This window comes from Thermobia domestica, chromosome 16 (genome assembly GCF_964235325.1).
Source record: "Thermobia domestica chromosome 16, izTheDome1.hap1.1, whole genome shotgun sequence".
Classification (NCBI taxonomy): domain Eukaryota; kingdom Metazoa; phylum Arthropoda; class Insecta; order Zygentoma; family Lepismatidae; genus Thermobia; species Thermobia domestica.
Genome location: NC_137469.1, coordinates 78727201 through 78751613, shown reverse-complemented (window position 1 = coordinate 78751613; position 24413 = coordinate 78727201). Strand labels below are relative to the sequence as shown.

At 34.9% G+C, this 24413-nt stretch overlaps 1 protein-coding gene across 2 annotated transcripts; it reads right to left on the bottom strand.

Annotated features, from left to right (window-relative positions):
- Window positions 1-542: 542 nt before the first annotated feature.
- On the bottom strand, window positions 543-24413 carry LOC145673187 (piercer of microtubule wall 1 protein). Of its 2 annotated transcripts, none has more exons than XM_081742654.1 (3): window positions 24276-24413; window positions 4243-4404; window positions 543-1076 (listed from the first exon to the last, which is right to left on the bottom strand). In XM_081742654.1, exons 2-3 carry the CDS (start codon window positions 4346-4348, stop codon window positions 871-873), a joined length of 312 nt encoding a protein of 103 aa, XP_081598780.1. In that variant the 5' UTR covers window positions 4349-4404; window positions 24276-24413; the 3' UTR covers window positions 543-870. The 2 variants fall into 2 exon arrangements, with proteins under 2 accessions (XP_081598780.1, XP_081598782.1); XM_081742656.1 differs by lacking the exon at window positions 24276-24413 and adding an exon at window positions 22629-22811.

The following is a 24413-nucleotide window of genomic DNA, read 5'->3' as shown; positions in this document are numbered from 1 at the left end:
TTATTATTATTATTATTATTATTCTGAGACTTCAGAATTACTTATATTGTTTGGGGTGAAATTAATCAAAGCAACGGGGAGAATTCATTCCCCATTAATTACACATTACCCCAAAATTATCCGATTTTCACGAAACATGATGTGTGCTTTCTGTAAGACTACCCAATGAAGCACATTGTTTAAAGTTCGAATCAGCTAAGAGCATGATATTGATTCATCCCAACTACAAGAAAATATTTCAATATAACTCCCCCCTTCCGCCATCATTCCTTCTTTCTTTTTTTTTTAAAATCCGATTCTTATGTAACGAATAAATTTTCTTTCACTCAGGTTTATGAAAAATTTCTACTGATTAATGTTCAAATCGCTTAAGAGCAGGATGGTGAAATCACCAAATTTAAAACTTATTAATAATAAATAAATAAATAAATAAATAAATAAATAATAATAAATGGTTGGTTGGTTGGTTTATAGCTTAACTGATATTAGATTCTTATATTCCCATGTACTACACTAACCTTTTTACTAAAAAAAATCACGTGAATCTTTAAAAGAATTTTTATTACATACAAACGCATGTATAACGCCTATATAAAATAATGATATGTATATTAGTATACTTAATATTTCATTGTATATAAGTATTATCACTCTTGATATTGTTTACAAGCATTACCTGGTGCAAATTCTTTTTCGCATCCGTGGTTTTAAATAAAATATACACAAATATTGAACTCCAACAATAGTTTCACAAAGTAGCCTTTGTGCCAGGAACTCAACATAACACAATTTTTAACACAATTGTAAATTCATGTTAAAACTTCTTCCAAGTAATAAGGTATATATTACTTATGTATTCTCAACGAGCTTTTAGCAAAAACTTGTGTCCAAAGCTGTATTGAGAGAATGATTACGATACATTCCCCCCAATGAATAATGCTGACTGAACTTTTGACTCATTGGATAATAACATGATGGAACTGTGTGCACAGTTGGAGGCAATTTTCCGTACTCGTATGATGTAGTTCTGTAAAAAGGATGTTGGGGTCGCTCGCATCCGTATCCAGTAAACATACCTGCAATAGAACAAATGTATATATTAGATATTCGACCTCACACTTAAATTTATATACATATGAAGATCTGTTTGGAAGTTCTCATTTGTATAAATTGTATTATATAATAAAACTGAAATTGACTTTATTCCGTTGTGCTGCACTGTCTTTTAGGCCAACCGATATTTCGGCATCACTAACTTTTGACACCATCTTCTGAGCCAATTAAATCAGAAGAGGTTAACTGAGTTGCTGCTGGGGAAATTACAGTTCCTTCTTGCTCCATTGATTTTGATTTGAGCTATGAAAGGACTCACAAGTCCTATTTCTGGACTATATCTGTGAAAGTCAACACAAAATATAAAAAATAACAATAATTATTGTGTAATTTAATGTGGTACACCACTTCTATCAACCTTCACTGCTGTTCACCATGCTTCAATTCCTATTTGCCTAGTTCCTGCTTTGGGAATGGAATATTTCCGAGGAAGATAAGTGTTGCGGTCAAAATATCAGTCTAAAATATAATACAATGCATAAAGAGGTAAAGTGAATTTCAATTTTATTATACACTAGCTGAAATACCCTTTCTTTGCATGGGTCAGATAAAAAATGTATGTAAACTGAACATCGAAAAGAAAAAAAAATATCGGTCATTTTCTACAACTTTTACATATCCCGGTTCGAAATTTGAAAAAAAAAAAAAAAAAAAAAAAGCTTCTAGCTCCTAGCCGATGCGGGCTGTATTTGGAAGTCAATGCCTGTGTGCGTATCACCATTCATTTCAGTGACCGCGAAAACTATGAATTTGGCACTAATATCGATCATTTTGAATTATTTTTACATGTCTCGATAACCCCCGGCCCGCATACAATGGTAGCTGAATTTGAAAGTCATCGCTAATAAAAGTGTCACCCGGTAAACGTTCCCCCCTGAAACCCCTCTGGTTCGAATTTTGAAGAAAGAAAAAAACGCTTCATTTTGGTCTGGAGCCTGGACCAAGGTACTTGTGACCAAAATTTGGTAACTCTTGGTCCACTCGTCTGGTCCCCAGGCCACACACACACAGACAGACAGACCCACAAACAAACTCTTTATTTTATTTATATTAGATTACTATATGTAAGTGCATACGAGCAAATGAAAACCTTAATACAAATTGTACTGTCTAATGTGAAGCTAACGTTGCCAATATACAGTTTTCACATAATAGGAATTAATTATCACTTTATTTTTTTTTAAAAAATGGAAACTGAACTTTCGGATGAATTTTGCTGAACTTCGTGCTAATTTTAGATTTTGCTAGGCGTTCCTATATCTATATCCAGATATCGATACGTGCATGTGATCATTTTTTTATTACATATATAATTCTTAAATATGTATATTTTGTATCGCATTTATGATATTGTCTTTCAGTTGATCGATGGTCCAAGGGTTGTTACAATAAACATTGTCTTGAAAAGCTCCCTATAAATAGAAATCACGGATGATAAATTCGGTGATCGAGGATGCCATAGGCCCATGCTGACAAACCTGCTGTTGAGAAGCCGTACGTAAGTACGCTAACTTTTGTCCGACATGAGAACGGTCACACTATATTGGTAGATCACGCTATTTTGGTTTTCATTTTCAGTTCATTCTGCGTATAACTGCTCAGATATTTGAAATATCTGTTCTATTGATTGTGAAAAACAAAGGGTTAATAACATGCATCGCTAACCAGAGACACAAACCTATCCCCCTCAGGTGAAAATGTTTTTCATGCACAATATGTGGGTAAATCTGCAACCAATATCCGGCATTCTGGGTATTAATATCACCTCGCAAATGAAACCACATTTCATCTATTAAAAAGAACAGCGTGCAGGTCCTAATAACCACTAACGGTACGCAGGAGTCAGCTTTAATATGTAACTAATTGTAAGTTTAGTTTAGGTTTGCCTTGTTCTTTCAATTAATGCACTACGATTACTCGATATGTTCGGAAACAGAGCTTTTTTAACACTTGGTGGTATGTTGAGTAGGATAAGCCACCTTGTTAAGATTAACTCCGTATAGACTTTCTGGAGGCTTCTGGTTATATCGCTCGCTCTGTCGATTACATCCGAAGTCTTCATTTCCGGATACTTATTTTTCTTTGGACTTAAATTCTGTTGTCGTCTATTACCTATACAAATTTTGAATTCTACTACTTGCGCAGACTGTTGAAATCAGGATATGCGGTAGCAAATATATTTTTTAGTCTCCTTAATGGAGCGTGTCTTTGTGCACAATTTCAGAATATTAATTCGTTCTTGAAGTGAAAACCGCAACATTTTCCAGTACATATACTTCTACTACATGGTTACAAAACAAAACTCAATTATGGAAATATACGCTAGAGCATGCCAGAGTGGCATTTCCTATAGGTATCATTTCATTGTGACTACAGAGATGACGAGCACACAGTTTCTACGATACGTATCGGTTTTATATGGGACATCCAGTACTACAGTTCTTGAATATTGTGCTTATAGTTCGATCTAGTTTTTAATATTTGTGACATGTTCTACTTTGTATATTATGAAAATGAATGAAACAAATTGAAATTTCAGAAAGAAATGACCTTTAACTGTAACCTGTAGTATTTTACATAATAGTGTAGATCACTGATGGCTAAATGGGAGTTCGCGGGGCAGATCAGGCGCGCTAGTATGTTTCTTCAGGCCCATGATGAGATATTTTTATTATTATTATTATTATTATTACGTGCGTAACAGGAAGAATGTAACTGGTCAACATAATATTCCTGAATCTCTTGACTTTCAACTGTAAAAGTGGTTTTGTTTAACCTTTTGGTTACCAAACCCATTCTTCAAGGTAAGAAGGTTGGTACGGGGACAATTTGTACAAACATGCAGATTTCGTATAGTTATTTCTGAATGTTCATAGACAGACCCCTATTAGACTGGACACGCGAAATAAGAAGCGGGATAGAATAGAAATTATAAAAATCAGCGCCTTATGTATACTTAGCGTCCCATTGGCTCAGGAAGGAAACAAAAATTGAAAAGGACCTCCAAGTATTATTGTTATTTTGACCTGGCCCCGCAGTCATTTTAAATAATAATAATAATAATAATAATAATAATAATAATAAATAAATAAATAAATAAATAAATAAATAAAAATAGCCATTACTTACTTGGATACTCAAATCGTTCGGGTATATTTATTGTGTTATAATAATCCGATGTTTTAGCATTTATTGTTGGATAAACAGCAACTGGTGCTGGCGCTCTTCCTACCATGCTATCAGGGTGCACAGCAAGCTAAGAACTGTGTTGAGGCCAACAGCCACTTTCTTCTAAAACACAAATATTTCACAAAATATTATCTCCAAATATGGACTAAAACAGTAATAAGATACATACAGTAACAAGCCTGCATGCTTTTAAAACAAATTAAACCAATTTAATTATGAACAAGTTACATACATTTAAGAAAAAAAATATACGTACAATGTAATGTTCAGATACTATTACAACTATACTGCTTATGCTGCCGATATTTACTAGTATTTTCATCAAACTGCTTTATTAAGATACTATCATGGTATCGAAACTTTGTGACTTAGTGCTGTAATAGGAAGCATACAAATTGCTATATTCAGACACTACTATAGTATCGAAATGTTATTACTTACCGACATAACAGGAAGCATACAGATAGCTATATTAAGATACTGTTATAGTGTCGAAACGTTATTACTTAATGACGTAATAAGAAGCATAGAGACTACTATATTAAGAAACTATTGTATTAAAACGTTAGTACTTAATGACGCATTAGGAAGGATATTAATAATAAGAGTTAAAACTATACTTACATAAGCATCCAAGTGGTAAAACAGCAATTGGATGTCACGTTTCAGTGACCAATTATCAACTTCTTCTATGTGCTTTTCTATTAAGAAATTATGCTTGTGAGACTATACATTTTTATCAGTTTCCTCCATTCAAAAAAAAAAAAAAAAAAAAAAGGTCAAAAGCCACTCCCCCTTTTTACCATTTTCCCGATAGATTGAATAAAGAGGGTTTAATGGAAACGTCAGCAGCGAGGCTATTTGTTCTCTCATAATAAGGCCAATGGTAGATGCATTCTGTACATTGAAAATTCAAAATAAAACCCCTAAAAAAAGTAGCTCATATATAAATTTAGCAAAATAAGAGATCACGATAAAGCTATAATAATTAACAAAAGGGACACAAAAACGGTAAAGGAATAACTAGCAAAATTTATGACAAAAGTAAGTCAAAAATAGCGATAATAGTAACACATTGCAGGAAAAGTTTAAGAGGAAAAGCCTCGGAATACTTAACAATTCCAATGTTACGAATAAAATTGAGAATAATGTCATTAGAGTCCTCATTATCCTCCAAAACCTGATTAACATTTTTAATTACTTTTAAACGTTCTCTGAGTATTCTGGACATTTTATAAGAATATGCTGAATACTCAGTGGGACAATAGTCTTTACAATACGGACAGTTTAGTGCCAAGCACCAAATAGGAATATGTGAGTTGAGAGTGTCCGATACGCAAGCATGTCAACATCACTTCATCTCGGCGATTAGTACGCTATAACATCTGCCAATTGCCCAATTACCCAAAACTTGTTTTATTGAGTGAAACTTATTCTCGTTGGCCTGGTTCCAATCTGTTTGCTTGTGATAGTGTATTCGTTGAAGGATACAACTACTAAGATATGATAGAGCACAGGAGATAGTGCTCCAGTGCAACGTGTGCTAATACGGCGTTCTTGGCAGCTGTGTTGGCACGCTCGATTCCTCGGGTGCCACCATGTTTTGCCACCCAGCAGACAACAACACAGCTCAGTTGGTGAAACTGATGACATCTCACAACTATACACCTTCTTCAGGTTTATAATAACGGTTTGCGAATCAATGTGGATAAACTTAAGTGCATGATCGAGGGCAAGTTTAACTACTGTTAATTTAGCTATGAATACTGAACACAAACAATGCAGGCTAAATTTCTAATAGTTTTCGTTTGTGATGAAGGCACCGTCAACAGAATTCTCATTTTCCGAACTGTACGTTTAAAGTACATTAAAATTCGGGTACTGTTAGCAACGCTCCATACTTTTGCTGGTATTTCTGAGTACCAGTGTGCTGTTTGGTTTATTATGATAACCTGCAGTTGACCTCTGGTAGAAGAGCACAAATATGTAGCAAAGAGATGACCACACAAATACGCCTTCGGTGAGACTATCGTAAGACAAATGTACCATGGACGTGTAGGTCGAGTGTGCTGCATATTAGCCGTAAATTTGGCCAGAAAATTTGCAAGGCTGGTCAGAATATAACATACATGAGCTGTTTAATTCAGAAGTCGATCACCGCGAAGAACTAATAATGATTCGTCTGCTGCTTCTGCATAAAGTTAGAAACAGGGTGCTAGTACAGAAAGCACCATTAGCTAGCCGGATTTCCAGGTAATGAACAATGTTAAGATCTTTCAGCAGAGAATAACGGGCAGGTGAATGAGATATACAACTGTAGTCTCAACTTGGACCAAATTATAAAGGTTACCAAGAAAGTTCTGTCGCTTTTTGTGGAGCTTTGTGTTCAATTGGCTCTCACACCGTGAGTTGAATGCGAATGGACATAAGGCGAAGGTCAGTTTCTTGGTGTGGGTATATCCAATATACTACTTGGTTGAGCCAGTTCAGTTACACCGTGAACTTGCGTAAGGACAGAGTGAACATGGGACCCCCACAGAGCGTCACAGGGGCATGTATGCTGTACGAGTTCAAACGGGTCAAACGCGGGGCGGAAGATATGCTAGGCCTTTAGTGAGGGTATCATGACTACGAAGACAGTGCAACAGTGGTTTAACAAGTTTAAGGACGGTGACGAAACACTCGAAGACGCATTAAGTGACGGAAGACCAACACATGTACAACATGAAGATCTTCAGGCAGCAATTGAGGCGAACAGTAGCCAGACGTGTGAGGAATTGGGACTACAATTCAGTATACGTGAAGAAACCATTCTGCAGCACCTCCATCAACTTGGGAAGCACTATCCACATGATTGGGTCGATGAGAAATGACTCCGGGCCAGAAGACAACGCGAGCAGACATCTGTGTTTCTTTGCCGTCTCATCTGATGGAGCTGTTTCTGGACAGGGTGTTGACATGTGATGAGAAGTGGGTCCTGTACGAAGGTCCACGGCGCTGCTATCATTGGTTATCATCCCATGAACCAGTTCCAAAACAGTCGAAACCAGCACTGGACCAGAAGAAGGTCCTCCTGTGTGTTTGGTGGACTGTTCGCGGCATCGTACATCGGGAACTGCTACCAGCTGGTCACAGCATCAATGCAACTGTGTACTTTAGTAGTTAAGCCGTGATCAAGAAAAACTCAAAACTCTGGTGCAAAGGGGTCTTTCTGTTACAGGACAACGTTAAGGTCTACGTGGCTAGGATGACCTGGCCTGACTATTGCATCCACCATATTTCCCGGACATTGCACCGTCCGATTATCATCTGTTCCATTCCTTGGACAATTACTTTAGGGGACACCAGTTCAAATCCCTAGTACAGGTGCAAAATGTACTTGATATCTTTTTCGCTTCACGGCCCACCAAGTTTTACTGCGATGGAATCCATGGTCTTCCAGAATGTTTGCAGAAGGTCGTCAATGTTAATGGGGACTATTTTTGATTTTCCAGGTACGCCTTAGATGACATAGCGATGTTCGAAGGTGGTGGGTGAAAAAGCGACAGAACTTTCTTGGTTACCTTTATATATTACGATATAATCGCAATAGAAAAGTACAATTAGCACCCTAGGTTCGGTGAGAAATTACTCGATGCAAATCCACACCATGGAGACAAGAGTACTTAGTGTTCCGAATATGTCGTGCCCATGTTAAGTGACGATCAAAAGTAAAACCTCGAAATCGGACTGTGTAAACATATGAGAAAAGAATGACATCGAGATACAAGACCGAAAAGACAAGGCTAGTTCGTTGGCGGCAGAAGTGTACGCACTGAGTTTTTTGGCCAAAAAAACCAAAAGCCTGTCTCTTTCGACCAGCGAGCAAGGCGATTTAATGTAAGTTGAGTAAGCTGAAACTATCGAGTAATACCGCTAATGTAATTGGATCGGCGATAAATAATCAGATTGTGAACGTACAGCAAACCATAGAGAAGAGCCTCGATCTGTGAAAAACATTGTTGGCGGCGACAGGAAACAATGCGATACTAAGAACATTATTTTGGAAATACCATTTTCGTGCATAAATCACTCCACAGGGCAAGAATCAAGACACATTATAAAATAATGTTCGATGCTGACGGTGTCAGGTTTCTTGAGTCTGACTTTCGAGACAAGCAAGAGTGTTAGCAGTGAATCGGAATGAGCGAAAACCACATTGAAATTAACTCAAGAGAGAGTTTGACTTCAGATAACCCACCAGTAGCTTGTTCACTATATACTCAAAGATATTATTGACACAAATCGTGAGCCCTTGTAGCAGTTCTCGGTTGCTCAAGAAAATAGTCGAATTAAGGTGTGCGAAATTGCAGAAAGGTTGAACATTTCTGTTGGAACAGCCCATCACATCATTACGAGAAAGTGCAATAAAGCAAAGTGTGTGCACTACGGGTTCTTCATCAACCGAATGGCGATAATCGACAGATGAGAACGGGTTGCAGTCTTGAAGGTTTAATGTGATACTAGCATGATGCCAATGCATTTTTCATGCGCATTGTGACAGGGGATGAGACATTTGTCCATCATTACAGTTCCGATGGACGATAAACATTTCGAAACAGATGAAGAAGAGAAGCATAATGTGAGGAGACTGGTAAATAGCCAGTCTTTTTTTTTTTTTTTTTTTTCAAAGGATATTGACAAATTGGTACAACGGTGGGACAAATACCTGAATCTCAATGGGGATTATGTAGAGAAGTGAAGAAAGTCCACCCACTCATGAATACACTGTTTACAAATGTATCTTAAAAAATATTTCTTTTCAGCTTAGAGAAACTTATATATTGAACGACCCACGTACAAATCATGTATGATGAAGACAATAATTACTGTAGTTCTTCAAACGTAACATGGAATTGCGTTTTATCGTGGATGCTTACGCAAGTGTAATTTTATCTTTTATAATAGTTACATTGTATGTTTTTTTATCAGTTTAATATCTATACAGTTGAAAATCATTCCTTTTTTGTGAAATGTTTTACTTTAAATATTATCTAACAAAAGCTTGTAACGTTGGAAATAAAAAGAACATTTTTAGCTCGGAATAAATTGTAAATTGATCTAGCTACGAAAGAAAGAGAAATATGGAACTAATAATAAGAGATTATTTTCTGAGTTCGAGCAATCATGTTATCTGTAGGTATTAGCTCCTCAGAAATGTTCGAGCTCGAAGCTCTCACCAAACTGATACATGTTATTTTTATTAGTTATTAATATTTCATTTTATGATCTTCATTCATTTAACCAGGGCTATAACAGTGCTATTAATCTTAAAGACGTTGACAGACAGTACTAACTATGGACATAACAAAAGTTATTTACCTTACTGTTATAAAACACATACGAAAATTTTAAAGCATTAATGACAACAATATTTAAGTTGCAGGTAGAATAGAAAATATTTAAACACCCTTCATAAAAATGTGACTAATGCATGAAAAATGAAGAAATAAAAGTTAAATACTATCAGAAGCATAACACTTTGAATTGCAAGGATTTTTATCACTGTATTAATTTAAAAGATATACACTGATAGATGCTATAGAATGTATATTTAATATTTACGAAGACAAAGACTTTTATGTTAACATTCTTGTATTATTTTTTTAACACAAACTTTCAAGGCTTCCCCCTCCATTTCCATCCCTTCTTCGGTGTGTATTATTCTGCTGCGCTGCGAAACTTATGACACGATACAGGGATATTTCACTCTGAAAAATCCCATAACTGAAATACAATACCTTTTAAAATGAAAATCTATACCACTTCATTCCATACTTCCAATTATGTAGGATGAAAATGCTAAACTATTCCTCTTGAAAAACTGTTGTTAGGATAGAAAGGTCTTTCTCAAATATTCGTGCACAGGAAATATGCTCCAATTATAATGTTAATCATTAGAGCAACCGAAATGAAAAAAGAAATAAAAATCATGATTTCTACGCGTCCACATAAAACTAATTCTAAAAGCATAACAAAGCACAATTTTAGGAAAATTAACTGCGTGTTTAATTGTAGGTCTAATTATTGTAACCAAGATATACATTTATTTTAAGTTCTCTTTCGAGCAACAATGAAAAGTTTCAAACTTAAGTAATAATAATAATAATAATAATAATAATAATATTTTTTATTATTAATTGGAAATCACAGACTAATAATCCATTTACAATTCCAAGTATAGTACATAAATAATAAAACAATCATACATAAAATAATATTAAGTAGAGAAAAAAAGAATATATACAATAGCAGCAGACAAAAATATTACATAAAACACAACTAAAATTACAATCAAATTATAAAAAAGAAAACAAAGCAAAAGGCATGCACAGATAGTGATGAAATTGTGATTATGAAAAAAAAAAAAGATTATGATAAGTCATAAGTCGTAAACTTTCTTTGGATAGAAGGAAAATCAGGTATTAAAAAATCAATGGCATGCAAATAGTAGTTTACATTTAACAGACATTTATATATAGGTGCATCACTAAAATGCGAGTTATATTTGAAGATTTTAAAGTTTCTTCTAGCCATGTTAGGAACACCAAGACTAACGGCCTCAATCAGTGGTAACTTACCAAATAAAATATTATAAAGCAGTTTAATGTCAAATAAAGTTCTTTCAGATAATTTAATAGGCCAAGATGACACCTACTTTCATCATGAGTTTTTCCTGATAGAAATTTAAATTTCCATTTTAGCCATGAAAGAAACAAGTTTTGGACTACTTTTATATCCCTTTGAAAATACTGGATTTCTTTGTTCCAAATACTGGTGCAATATTCAAGTTGACTTCTAACATTTGCATAATACACAATTCAACACGTTTTTAATGAGGAGGTGATAATAATAATAATAATAATAATAATAATAATAATAATAAATTAATATATAACTACAGTTCTGTGAAAAACAGGACAATAATTATAATCACTTACTGTAAAGTGAACGATTTTGTGGTCAGTGAACATTTTGAATCAGACCAATTCATCATCTGCTTCAATCGATAGAAGTTTCTCTAAGCTAAATTATTGTAACAAATATAGTTTCGCGTTTGAAGGTTGTAAACGTGTACTTGTACAGAAAAATGTATAATTTTTCGAAATTTTTATCTGTTATTTGTGGTATCATGAAACACAAGAAACAAGTGAACGATAGTGCTGCGATATTTGTATGTTCATAAAATAATCCAAATGTTTAACTAGTGTGTGCGACTGAACTTTTTACAACTTAAGACATTTAATAATTGCTAGAGCAAATCACGTTATGAGTTATTTATTTCTGATAATTTTTCGTTGTAGGTTTGCAAATTATTTTTTGTTATATAAATTTTTATATTGAATTTATTTTTAACAAATAATAGAACAACTATTATTTTAAGTACCTTTTTTTCTGTCTATTTATTAATAGTTTATACATCACAGGCTTATACTAATGAACTGAAATCAAATGCTGTTTCTCTAATAATTATTAAATGGCTAAGTTGTAAAAATTTCAGTCTCACATACTAGTTAAACATTTTGATTATTTTATGAAGATATAAATATCGTAGCACTAACGTTCACTTGTTTCTTGTGTTTCATGATATCACAAATGACATAAAAAATATAGAAAAAAATACATTTTTTATGTACAATTACACGTTTACAACCTTCAAACGCGAAACTGTCAAAAAGCACAATTACATATATACGATATTTAATAAGAAAATATTTCTATAGAAACATTTTTATATAATACGCACAATAATGCAACTATTGTTGTTGTATTCAATTTTTATGTAAATTACAAGAAGGAAAAAAAGAATACTTTCAAATTCTTAAATTGAATAAGACAGTTCTATAATAAATTTTTGGTAATAGCCAGAGACATGCCACGAATGTGAGGGTTACTTTCAATTAAAACAAAATATATCTAAGAATTTAATTGAAAATATTCATTCTATAGGATACATTTGGAATTTCTTCCGGAAATTTGGTTGAATGGCTCATACGAGGATGCGTTGAATTAATCTTCCAAGCTCGAACAAATTGACAGCTGTAGAGTTACGTAGAAATGCGAAGTAGGATTTTGCAACAGAAAGTATCCATTATCTTCGTCCTAAGTACTTGTGTCTGCCTTGCGTAACTCCACTTGTCGGAATACATTCCTTCTATCCTAAACACTAATATCTAATCTGCGAAACTTCATTTATGCGGAAATAAACATCTTTCCAGGAAGAGCACTGACTGAAAAATGAAATTACTTTCTCATAATTTAAATATTCTGAATGATTATCACATTTATAACGTCTCTCTCTCTATTTTACTATAGGCTTTTCTAAATACAATCATGTTCTTCCGTTCACGTCTCAAAATCGTCCACATTGACATTAGTAAATTGTACTGCAGTATAGAAAGAAATGAGAGAGCGCCATATTATTCTTCACTAGTTTACCATGGAAAAAACATACGTGGTCGTCACACGACAAAATATTTCGGAAGTTAGAAAGATCCCATGATCTCATAGAGTCAGGGCCTCGTGAAGAGGATGTCTTGGATTGGAAGTACAGCAGAAAAACGAAAAGACATCTATTATCTTACACTACAGATTTAGTAAATATAAGATTCAATTTCCTTAAGTTACAGTTATTAGTTAATATAGGGATCGAATTTCTTACGCCATACGTTTAGATAATATAACTTCAGGTTTCTTAAGGTTGAAGTTATATTAAACACCTTGGTTAATTAATCGTAAGCTTAAGTTGGTCAATATAGGCTTCGAGTTTCTTAAAGTACAGATTTAGTTAATATAGGCTTTGAGATTCTTAAATTACAGATTCAGTGAATGTAAATGTAGAGTATCTTACACTACAGATTTAGTAAATGTAGCTCCGAATTCCTTAAGCTAAAAATTTAGTTACTATAGGCTTTAAGTTTATTGCGGGAAAGATTTGGTTTACACAAGCTTCGAGTTTCTTACGCTACAGATTTACTCCTCATGAGCATCGACTTTTTTATCCTACAGATTCAGTTCACATAAGCTTAGAGTTTCTTACGTCACATATTTAGTTAATATAAATTTCGAGTTTCTTACGTTGCAGAATTATTTAATATAGGAGATGGAGTTTACTATGCCACAGATTTAGTTAACATGAATTTCGAGTTTTTTTAACTACGGATTAAGTTACTATAGGTTTCAAGTTTCTTATGCTACATATTCGGCTAATATAGCTACGAATTTCTAAAGCCATAGATTTAGTTCATGTAAGTTTCGAAACAGAATCCTTCATCAGATTATGTATATATATTGAGTTTATTGATTAACGTGTGTTTTATTATTATATGAAAATTTAGTTTATATAATTTTCGAGATTTCTGTGGTACAGATTTAGTTAATAAAATATTGGAGCTTGTTGAAGATTTAGTTAATAGAAGCTCCGAATTAGTTAAAGTGTGTCTACAGGTTCTGATAAAAATCTTGGCTTTCCATGACTCTTCATAAGAACTAAATAACTATATGAAATTCTTGTGGATTCGGCCTTCTCCTCCCTCACCAATTTGATAATTTCTATTCATATGTTTTCTTTCTTTCTTTCTTTCTTTTTTTTTTTTTTTTTGTACTGACTTTGCTTTTATACTAGTATAATATATTTGCACTTTTTTTTTTTCGTTTTATAAAGACTCCACAATTGTCTACAAACAAGATTACATATCCCTACATAAAACACGTACAAAGATAACCAAAATTTTCAAATAGAAAAAGGAAAACAGCAGTTTACTTGAATCTACTAAACTATAATTAAAAACAAGATTAAAGCAAAATCGTGATCAAACATCGATCTTCGCGCCAGAGAGTTTCTGAAATTTACGTTAAGTCCTTTCCGGTACCAATGGGTAGCTCCTTTTCTTTTTTTTTCTCTCTCTCTTTTTTTTTAAATTTCAGACGTATTACTCTAAGTCTCTTAGTCGTGTATCCAACATTCTTTTCTCAGCTTAGTTTTCGTCGTGCTCACTTATCTCTTCCTTCTGCTGGTGCGAGTACTCTTCATAGCATCTCTGGAGCCCTTCACATAAAGTAGCACCTTCTGGTGATTTTCAAGTTCAATACTTCCTATTTCTTGCACGTGGCTTCCTGCTACAATACATATTTTCCAATAACAGCGATTATTCGACAGGTGCATTTCCATGCGAGAATGACAGCCCAATTTTTACACCTTTCATAAATGTTTGATTCTTCAGTGCCAACTGGAAACTTACTGCAAACAGCGTTTTGTTGCAACTTTGGAAGACCTAGTACCTAGCATCTTCTTAAAGTTCTGCTGAGTTTGGACTGGAGAAACAGATGCATTATTTTCCAGAGTTTTCAGCAAGTACATCATCTGTGATGAAAGACATATGAACACATGCGTACATGGGGTGAATGATGAATTACCTTAAGATCTAATGAAGACGGCTCTTTAACTGCTTTATACCTAAAGGACTGTTCTGTTGAATTTTAGTAATCATAGAAATTAGGACCCAGAGGTTGTAAAATATCCAATTTCTGTTGTTTCCTGGTCTCTATTCCTATTTGTGCGAGAAAACGTCAAGGAGCTAATTCAATATCCAGCAAATACTTTTGGTCGCAACAAGATCTTCTGCTTCTGTCACATCAACACCTAATAGCCCTGTATTTACACATTGCAGCAATTCTGGCTTCACATATCGAATCATGTGATCTTGTTTAAAGGTATTCTACAGTATCAAAGATTAATGGAGCTATTGGTCTTGAAGTCTGTAACCTATTTGGTCTAGGAATTAATTCGTGCGGGTGGACAAGAGATGGCGCAACGAACGAAGCGTCCCACAGTTCCGTGTATCCACACATGTGTTGCAAACCCCTGTCATCGCGTATCGTTCGTAGTATAGGTCAGTGGATTAAAGCGTCAACAACACCAGTTTATAGTTAAGTGAACATGGCGCAATTTGTGCCTGATAAAGTGTTTTTGCGGGGTGTCCTGCTGCATTACTTTAACATGCAGAAAAGTGCGACTGAAAGTCATCGTATTTTGGTGGAAGTGTATGGTGACCATGCTCTAGCTGAGCGAACGTGTCAGAAGTGGTTTGCACGGTTTAGAAGTGGTGATTTCGGCTTGGCAGACCAAGAGCGAGCTGGACATCCAAAAAATTTCAAGACGAAGAATTGACAGCATTGTTCGAGCAGGATTCGTGTCAAACGCAGGAACAACTTGCAGCAGCATTAGGCGTTGATCAAACAACAGTCTCCAAACGCTTGAAAGCCATGGGAATGATCCAAAAATGTCACATTGGGCTCCACATGAATTGGAAGACAGAGACGTTGAAAGACGAAAAACTATTTGCAAATTGCTGCTTCAACGACAGAGCAGAAAGGGGTTTCTGCATCGAATTATTACGGGTGATGAGAAGTGGATCCATTACGAGAACCCTAAACGAAAAAAGGCCTGGGTGAAACCAGGTGAACCAGGTCCATCACAACCAAAACGAGATATTCACTGTGCAAAGGTTATGCTGTGCATATGGTGGGATATGAAAGGTGTGGTGTACTATGAACTGCTGCAACCGGGTAAAACTATGAATGGAGAACGTTATCGACGACAATTAATGCGTTTGAAGCAAGCTCTGGCCAGAACACGACCGGAATGGGAGAACAGACATGATAAACTTATTGTCCAAGATGATAACGCTCGCCCACATGTCGCAAAACCGGTCAAAACCTATTTAGAAAATGTCGGATGGGAAGTTTTACCCCACCCGCCGTATTCACCAGACGTTGCTCCTTCGGACTACTACTTGTTCGATTGCATGAACAACGATTTGATTGGACAGCGGTTTACTTCTTCAGAAGATATCGAAACATGGGTCACTGACTGGATCGCTTCCAAGGATGAGGACTTCTTTCGCCACGGAATCCGTACATTGCCTGACAGATGGGCGAAAGTGGTGGCTAGCGACGGACAATATTTTTCTTAAGGTATTTATGTATTTTGTGTTTGTACTACAGCTTCAATGTGTGCGTACCAACCGCACGAATTAATTCCTAGACCAAATACACTGGATAGGCTGGCATTCAATGGCTCTCATCTTACAGAAAACCAGTTTGCACTTAATAAATAAATCGCTTGCTGCCTTTTTCAGGGCTTCTAATAGGTGTCATGTTTGGCAGCTCTGCTCTCTGAAAACAAATGACATTTTTCAACATACTACGTACCTCGAGCTAGATTTTCATCATTTTGATTAAAAATCGTATAGTAGGGATACAGAATTATTGTGAAATATAGAGCATCTTACCAGCCCATCAAGATAGGAAGATAAAACTCTGTATACAGGGTGGTCCAAAAGTAGGTATACAGTTCCTGATCAACTCATTGCTTTTAATATCATTTCTTATTGTTATCCATCAGGTTTCTTTGTTATTTGTTCTTAATGATTTTTTACTTATATCTTAACCTCGGAACAGCCGAAGCAAATAAACCTATAAGCTGTATAAACTTCTCATTACAAAGAAGAGCGGAAACATGATCCAGACATCCAGTATCTTATAAAGTTTCGGTTTTATGGGGAATATGAAATTTTTACACTATTTCACTACATTGGAATTGACGATGTCTGTTTTTTGTGATCGTATCACAGAAAGACAGCTGAAAACTGTGAAATGAATTTTGAAACCTAGTACTTAACTCTACGTTTTTATCATGTGACATTGATTAACGGGTGTATCCTAAGTAGATAGGGAAAGTTCAAAATTTATGTCCATTTATATTTTTCTTTTTGTTTATTTATTTATTTTATTGAAATGGGTATCCTAAGCGGAAAAAGAGTTGATATACTTTCCATAAACCCATTCCTCCCATGCAAAGAACGGGTATTTCAAACAATCAATTTCATTTCATTTTTACTGAGTATTTTGCAAAAGGTGGTTATGTTTCATAAGCAATCGGGACGGTTGGAGCCTGACAGGGTCAGCATGTAGTAGGCAGCGGCTACCCAGCGGAGGGTGCTATTTGGAATCACTGGAGGATCAAATACCTCGATGAAGTACAAGTGAAAGTTGGAGTGAATAAAGTGCATCTCTTATAAAAGATTGTATAGCAGTGACGTTTACAATAATATCAAACCTACATTTTATTACCAGTATACTAACTGAACAAGGGAGTAATGCTCGTCCTAAAAATATGGACACAAACCCTAAATTTTAGGTCTTCTGCCGTTTCGAACTTGTCTCATTCAGGTCTTTTAGTCTAAAAGGCAAAAACGTGAGTTCGTCTTAAAAATTGTAATTATGCCCTATACGGTTAAAATTAATGAATATGAGAGAGGATTGTAGAGGATATTAATTTCCACTGTCGGAGTGTTTCTGCACAATGTAGAAAACCAATATTTTATGTTTATAAGTACAGTATAATATTACTAGTGTCAAACCATCACAAGGGCTATACGCCTAAAATGAGTGAGTGTATATCAAAAATAGCTCTATAACATACTAATTGCCACCGGTGAGTATTTCTGCACAATATAGGAAATCTGTATTTTATGTTTCAAAGTATAGAGTTGCTAGTGACCAATTTTATTTCAAATCGTCCAGGCAAACCACAATTGGTCCCCATCACAGTCTCAGATTTCATTTATTTTTTTTTTTAATATGGGATCTACATGCAATATTATTAGACCCATATTTTTCTTTTTGCTGAAAAAAATTTTTCCTTCGATATACAGCCTTCCAAAATGGCCGCCCTCCTCTCAGATTGCTCGAAAAACTGAAAAACATGTCAAATTAAAAGTTTTGTTGTAGAGAAACGAGTGTACTTAGTAACGTAATCGCAATAGCAGGAAGAGTATAAAGTTGTATGTTTCGTTGGAGGGCCAAAATTCGTCTATTGGTCCAATAGGAATCGCGCAATTCACTCGCAATGTTGCCAACTTTGATGAAATTTTTGCTAACTTCAAACATTTTTTTTTCTGTCCTCACGAGCAATATCAACCATCTGCTTCTAGCATCGAAATCTACTCCATAAGGTCTCTTGAAAATGTAAAGAACTTACGTTTCTGATTATTACATCCCACGTTATAGCATGATGAAAAGCTGAAAATTGCATTAAGACGCCATGTTTGGACGCCATTTTCTCAAAAACCCTACGTTTTAAAAATCTGAATTTTTTACATGTATTGGAGAAGTACCTAAGTATTTAAAATCCGCTAACCGTTCATGCGGCTGCATCCCCTAACATTCGCAATTAATTATTGAAATTTCGATTTTTGTACTTGCAATATAAATATTTCCTATGGGCATTTAGGTCCTATACACAAGGCGATTTGAAAGGGAGTATGAAAATTTTGAGAGTAGAATCCTGACATCAAATCCAGTAGAAAAGTTCCTATAAACATGAGTCGAATTCCGCTTCGTTTTCGAGTTACAGGGTTTCCAACTCGGATCCAAAATCGGTTCGGGACAATAGAAAATGAAATATATATTTCGCGTTAAATCAGAAACTGTGTGTTAAAGCTTTGATAAAGTTCAGAAAGTTGATTTGTATCAATATGATGATTTTTACGTGCGTTGCAATTCAGTTGGCAGTGTTGCCAACTTGCTAGAACTTTTATTTGTTTCCAAAAGACACTACGTGGATTTTATTTGATATTTGGTATTCATTAATGATTGCCAGCATCACATGAAGCATAATTTTCCCCACATTACCACAGTTTTCGAAAACTTACATGTATTTCATTAAAAGGTTTATCTCATGCGTTATTGATAGTTTGCAACATTACGTGTGAATTTCACTTGATGTATGCCATCATTAGTAAAACCAAAATGTCGAATAAAAACTACGTCTGTGTAAGTTGTAATAATAATAAAATAATAATAATAATAATAATAATAATAATAATAATAATAATAATAATAATAATAATAAAGATGAAGAAGAAAAATATTTTTTATTATCGCAAAACCTCTCGTAACTCCACGCATCAAGTTCGAACTTAATCAAGAAGTTCTGCTGCAACCACGAAACAGTTTATTACGAGATTCGGTGTCGTGAACATCGTCCTAGTGTTCTCTGGAACCATGAAAATTGTTTTCACTGGTAACATGACATTGTAGTGCACTAGTTACAGTGTTTATGTGAATAACAATGGGGAAGTCCTACACAGAGAAAAATCCGTTCTCCGTACAGCAGTATATTTTACAAATATACGGTATCCTCTTGCTTACTATAGAAATCAGTACGGAGTATACGTTATCCGTATGCTACATAGGCACTGCCCTTAGTTGTTACATCATGCTGTTGCAGGATGTCTGACATCTAACAGTTTTCCGTATATCACATGTATATACTTATGTTACTTTCGCCAGCTATATGTTATATACGTCCATTTGTATCTGAGATCCTGAGCACCTACCTTGTTTCATACAGAAAGTACGTATAGATGGAACACTTATACAGAAAGTATTATAAAACATGCATTTTCAGTTATACGTCTGCTGTACGTTGTCCAAAAAATACAGGAATTACGCATGTAACCTATCTTTTTAAGTTACCACCTACAATTTTTTTCTCAGTGTATTACAGTAAGGACCGTATTAAATGTGTTGATGATTCTAAAAGGCATAAGATAATTGTGTACAGAAAAATTCTTGACAAACATTTTATCTTGCGGTAAAATATATGTATTGCGTACAGCGCATCTGCCAAAACGTAGTATTAGGAGAGGATGATTATTCGTGTAAAGGGTGCTTTGAATATTTACCGTGAACAACGTGAATGTGTGTGATATATTGGTGATCACGAAAGAAGATGTAAATATGAAATTATGCACCAGCAAGATAAAGAATTTGTTCCTCTGAATGTAGATTTGGAAACCATTAACCATAACATGCTAAACATGAATGTGTCCCCATTAAAACGGCCGTTATCGGTGAAACCTAGACTACGGTGAAGGATTCACATCTCAAAATTTTTCATACTGCCTATCAAATCGCCTTGTGTACAAGAAACAAATAATCATCCTCCCCTAATAGTACGTTTGGGCTGACACGCTGTACGCAATCCATATATTTTACCGCAAGATAATTTTTTTGTCTAGAATTCTTTCTGTGCACAATCACCTTACGGCTTTTAGCATAATCAACACATTTAATACGGTCCTTACTGTAATAGGACTTCCCCATTGTTATTCACACAAACACTTAACTAGTGCACTACAATGTCATGCTACCAGTGAAAACAATTTTTCATGGTTTCAGAGAACACTAGGACGATGTTCACGACATCGAATCACACAAACTATCAATAACGCACGAGATAAAACCTTTTAATGAAATACATGTAAGTTTTCGAAAACTGTGGTGATGTGAGGGAAAATTGTGCTTCGTGTGATGTTGGCAATCATTAGTGAATACCAAATATCAAATAAAATCCACGTAGTATCATTTGGAAACAAATAAAAGTTCTAGCAAGTTGGTAACACTACCAACTGAATTGCAACGCACGTAAAAATCATCATATTGATACAAATCAACTTTCTGAACTTTATCAAAGCTTTAACACACAGTTTCTGATTTAACGCGAAATATATATTTCATTTTCTATTGTCCCGAACCGATTTTGGATCCGAGTTGGAAACCCTGTAACTCGAAAACGAAGCGGAATTCGACTCATGTTTATAGGAACTTTTCTACTGGATTTGATGTCAGGATTCTACTCTCAAAATTTTCATACTCCCTTTCAAATCGCCTTGTGTATAGGACCTAAATGCCCATAGGAAATATTTATATTGCAAGTACAAAAATCGAAATTTCAATAATTAATTGCGAATGTTAGGGGATGCAGCCGCATGAACGGTTAACGGATTTTAATACTTAGGTACTTCTCCAATACATGTAAAAAATTCAGATTTTTAAAAGGTAGGGTTTTTGAGAAAATGGTGTCTTAATGCAATTTTCAGCTTTTCATCATGCTATAACGTGGGATGTAATAATCAGAAACGTAAGTCCTTTACATTTTCAAGAGTCCTTATGGAGTAGATTTCGATGCTAGAAGCAGATGGTTGATATTGCTCGTGAGGACAGAAAAAAAATGTTTGAAGTTAGCAAAAATTTCATCAAAGTTGGCAACATTGCGAGTGAATTGCGCGATTCCTATTGGACCAATAGACTAATTTTGGCCCTCCAACGAAACATACAACTTTATACTCTTCCTGCTATTGCGATTACGTTACTAAGTACACTCGTTTCTCTACAATAAAATTTTTAATTTGACATGTTTTTCAGTTTTTCGAGCAATCTGAGAGGAGGGCAGCCATTTTGGAAGGCTGTATGTCGAAGAAAAAATTTTTTTTCAGCAAAAAGAAAAAATATGGGTCTAATAATTTTGTATGTAGTTTCTTATTTTAAAAAATGAACTAAATCTGAGACAGTCGTGTGGACCACCCTGGACGATTTGAAATGGAATCACTCTAGTGTGAAACCATTACAAGAGCTCTAACCTATGTGGTTTTACGCACTATCAAGTATTTTCTGCATTATCGTCGTTTATGATCATGAGTCTTGTCGCTGACGTGCCTACTCCCTTCGGATATACTCCTGAACTTCCGCGAGGAGCTCCCTGCTGCCCTCCTGCCTTGACTCGGTTAGATAGCTTTTTTTTTTTTACTTTTATTGGTCACCTAGCATATTTGGATTGAATTTCCTGCACAGTCATTTTATGGTGTAAATTAGAACGCGTATTTATACACGTAAGGAGAAGCAGGTCAGTATGCATGAATATTATCAATCTGTATGCAATTATTTGAGCATGCGCCAGGGAAATAACAATCCAAAGTGTTTTAAGGAATTATTTGAAGCTAGGAAAGTGAAATAATTTCTTTTCGTTTTAATTTGACAGAATATCCTGCACCTGAACCAAAAAGGTGAAGTGTAAAGCTTAGAGATGAAATGTAACAAAGATAAACTTGCTGTTGATTTGCAATCCTATTTTAGAGGGGCATAAATTTGTGAAATTTACGGGGAAAAAATATGTCACTTGATTTCACAATAACCTCGTATAAGTAATCAAAATATGTTGTGACCTTACATTTTACATATATAATAAGTTAGAAATATGAAATGCAAAGTGGGTCTTTACCGCATAGTATTATAAGGAATTTACGGTGAAGTAGGTGAGCCATGTGATGACAGTGCACAGTGTTTATAGAAGGGTATCGCAAAGCTACGCCACACGCAAGTATTTGCGTTCATATCATATGAAGTGCTTTTCCACTATCCTTGTTTATGCGTGTACTCACCATCGCTGATGCGCCTTCTCCCTACGGATGCACTTTCCCCTCCGCTGCTGCGTTCCTGTCCTGACTTGGTTACATACCATTCGTGCTTTTTAGGGATATCCAGTACAAGTTGGTTTGTGTTTTTAACTTGTTTAGTGTTCTATGCATTGTAGTTTTTATGCCATATATTCATACACTGTATTTATATTAAGCCCTTCTAAAGTCACTCTGCACCCATTAATGCAACTCCTCCCTTAAGAAACACTTTCTAAGACAGTAAGAATACATTTTCTGCTAAGAGAAATAAATATTGATAAATGTAAGTATGCCTCCCTGGCAAAGTGCATTTTGAGCAGAACATTTATACGAACTGTACTTAACCTAACGTAAAATAACCTAACCTATTACGTAGAGATAACAATGATTGTATACCTCCAATACAACATCCTGTGACAAAAATCACTTGTTCTGATCAAAGTGCACTCTTACCACCTCCCTAAAATAGGCTAGCGTTTTGCAGAAAATAGCTATCACTATTCTCTCTTCTGAGTATGTCATAAATGTAACAACACTTATTACAAAAGACAGGATACAAAGCACCATTTCCTCTACGGAAAATAATATAGAATTGTGGATAACAAACTGGGGTTCTAGAAACGTCAAAATCCGCCAACACGGTTTAATTTCAGGGAGTATGTTTAGTACAAGGGGTCCAGAAGCACGTAAAAAACACAAAATTTACAGGAGAAATGAGTGATGCAAGTACTTAGACGTAACATAACGTAACCAAATCTAACCTAACATAAACTAATGTAAGCTAACCTGAACTAACCTAAACTAACGTAATATTAGTAGAAATAAGCGAAATTCTATTATTTTTTTAGAAAATTATGCGGGACTCCTACACTAATATAACATGAACTAAACTAACCTAACGTAACCTAAACTAGCCTAACCTAACTTAAACTAACCAACCCTACCCTAAACTATCCGAATATGAACAGAAATTACCAAAATTGTAACATTTTTTAGAGTAAAGATCTGAACTAAACATAGGCCAATTTCAGTAAAAGTTGAAGCAGTTTCATACATATTCGTGTCATTTCCAAGTCACTCTTAGCATTATTTTATTTATTGCCTGTTGAAGTATGAAAACAAACCGAACATCGACAAGTTCCGTAGACTCAATGTTGTCCACCAGAAGTTCCCACAAGATGTGAACGGCTTTTGTCATAACGAGATGAGAATTCGGAAATTTCTATTTAATGAACATTTCTGATACGGAGGGTTAAATGCGCCTTCATATAATCCAAAATTAAACTTCACTCCTCTCCCTAAGCAGTCACTCTGCAGTGATGACTTTAGATATCTTTTTTGCTAGTCTGATGCTTAAATTTTACTAATTCTGTTGATTTTCCCGTTAATTTTGTAATTTTGGGAAGCAATCTGGAGTATTTATCCCATACAGAAAATTAAATGTCGTTTATGATTGTTTTGTGATACTTTTATGTATAAAAATTGTCAATAAAAAATACTCCCATTTACAGGAATTTCTACTCAAAATTTATATTACAATTCACACACCCACTATAAGTAAACAATAAGCAAAATCAGTAGTAGATAAATATATTCTAATGTTATCTTGCGAAGATTATTCGTTTCTATTACCTGTTATTACTTAATGTCGTCTAGGTATTTTGGAATCAGCTGCAATCAGCTGTTCAAAACCAAGCTTTGGATACCATAGCAACGGCGACTGCACTGCCACCTATCGAAACAGAGTTATTATCACTGAACAGTACACGA

What these genes read in the sequence shown, in the direction of transcription:
- LOC145673187 (XM_081742654.1), bottom strand. Translation starts at nt 4,348, where the DNA reads ATGGTAGGAAGAGCGCCAGCACCAGTTGCTGTTTATCCAACAATAAAT. An exon ending in CGAACGATTTGAGTATCCAA is followed by an intron (nt 1,077 to 4,242) that starts GTAAGTAATGGC and finishes GTTCTATTGCAG; the next exon opens with GTATGTTTACTGGATACGGA.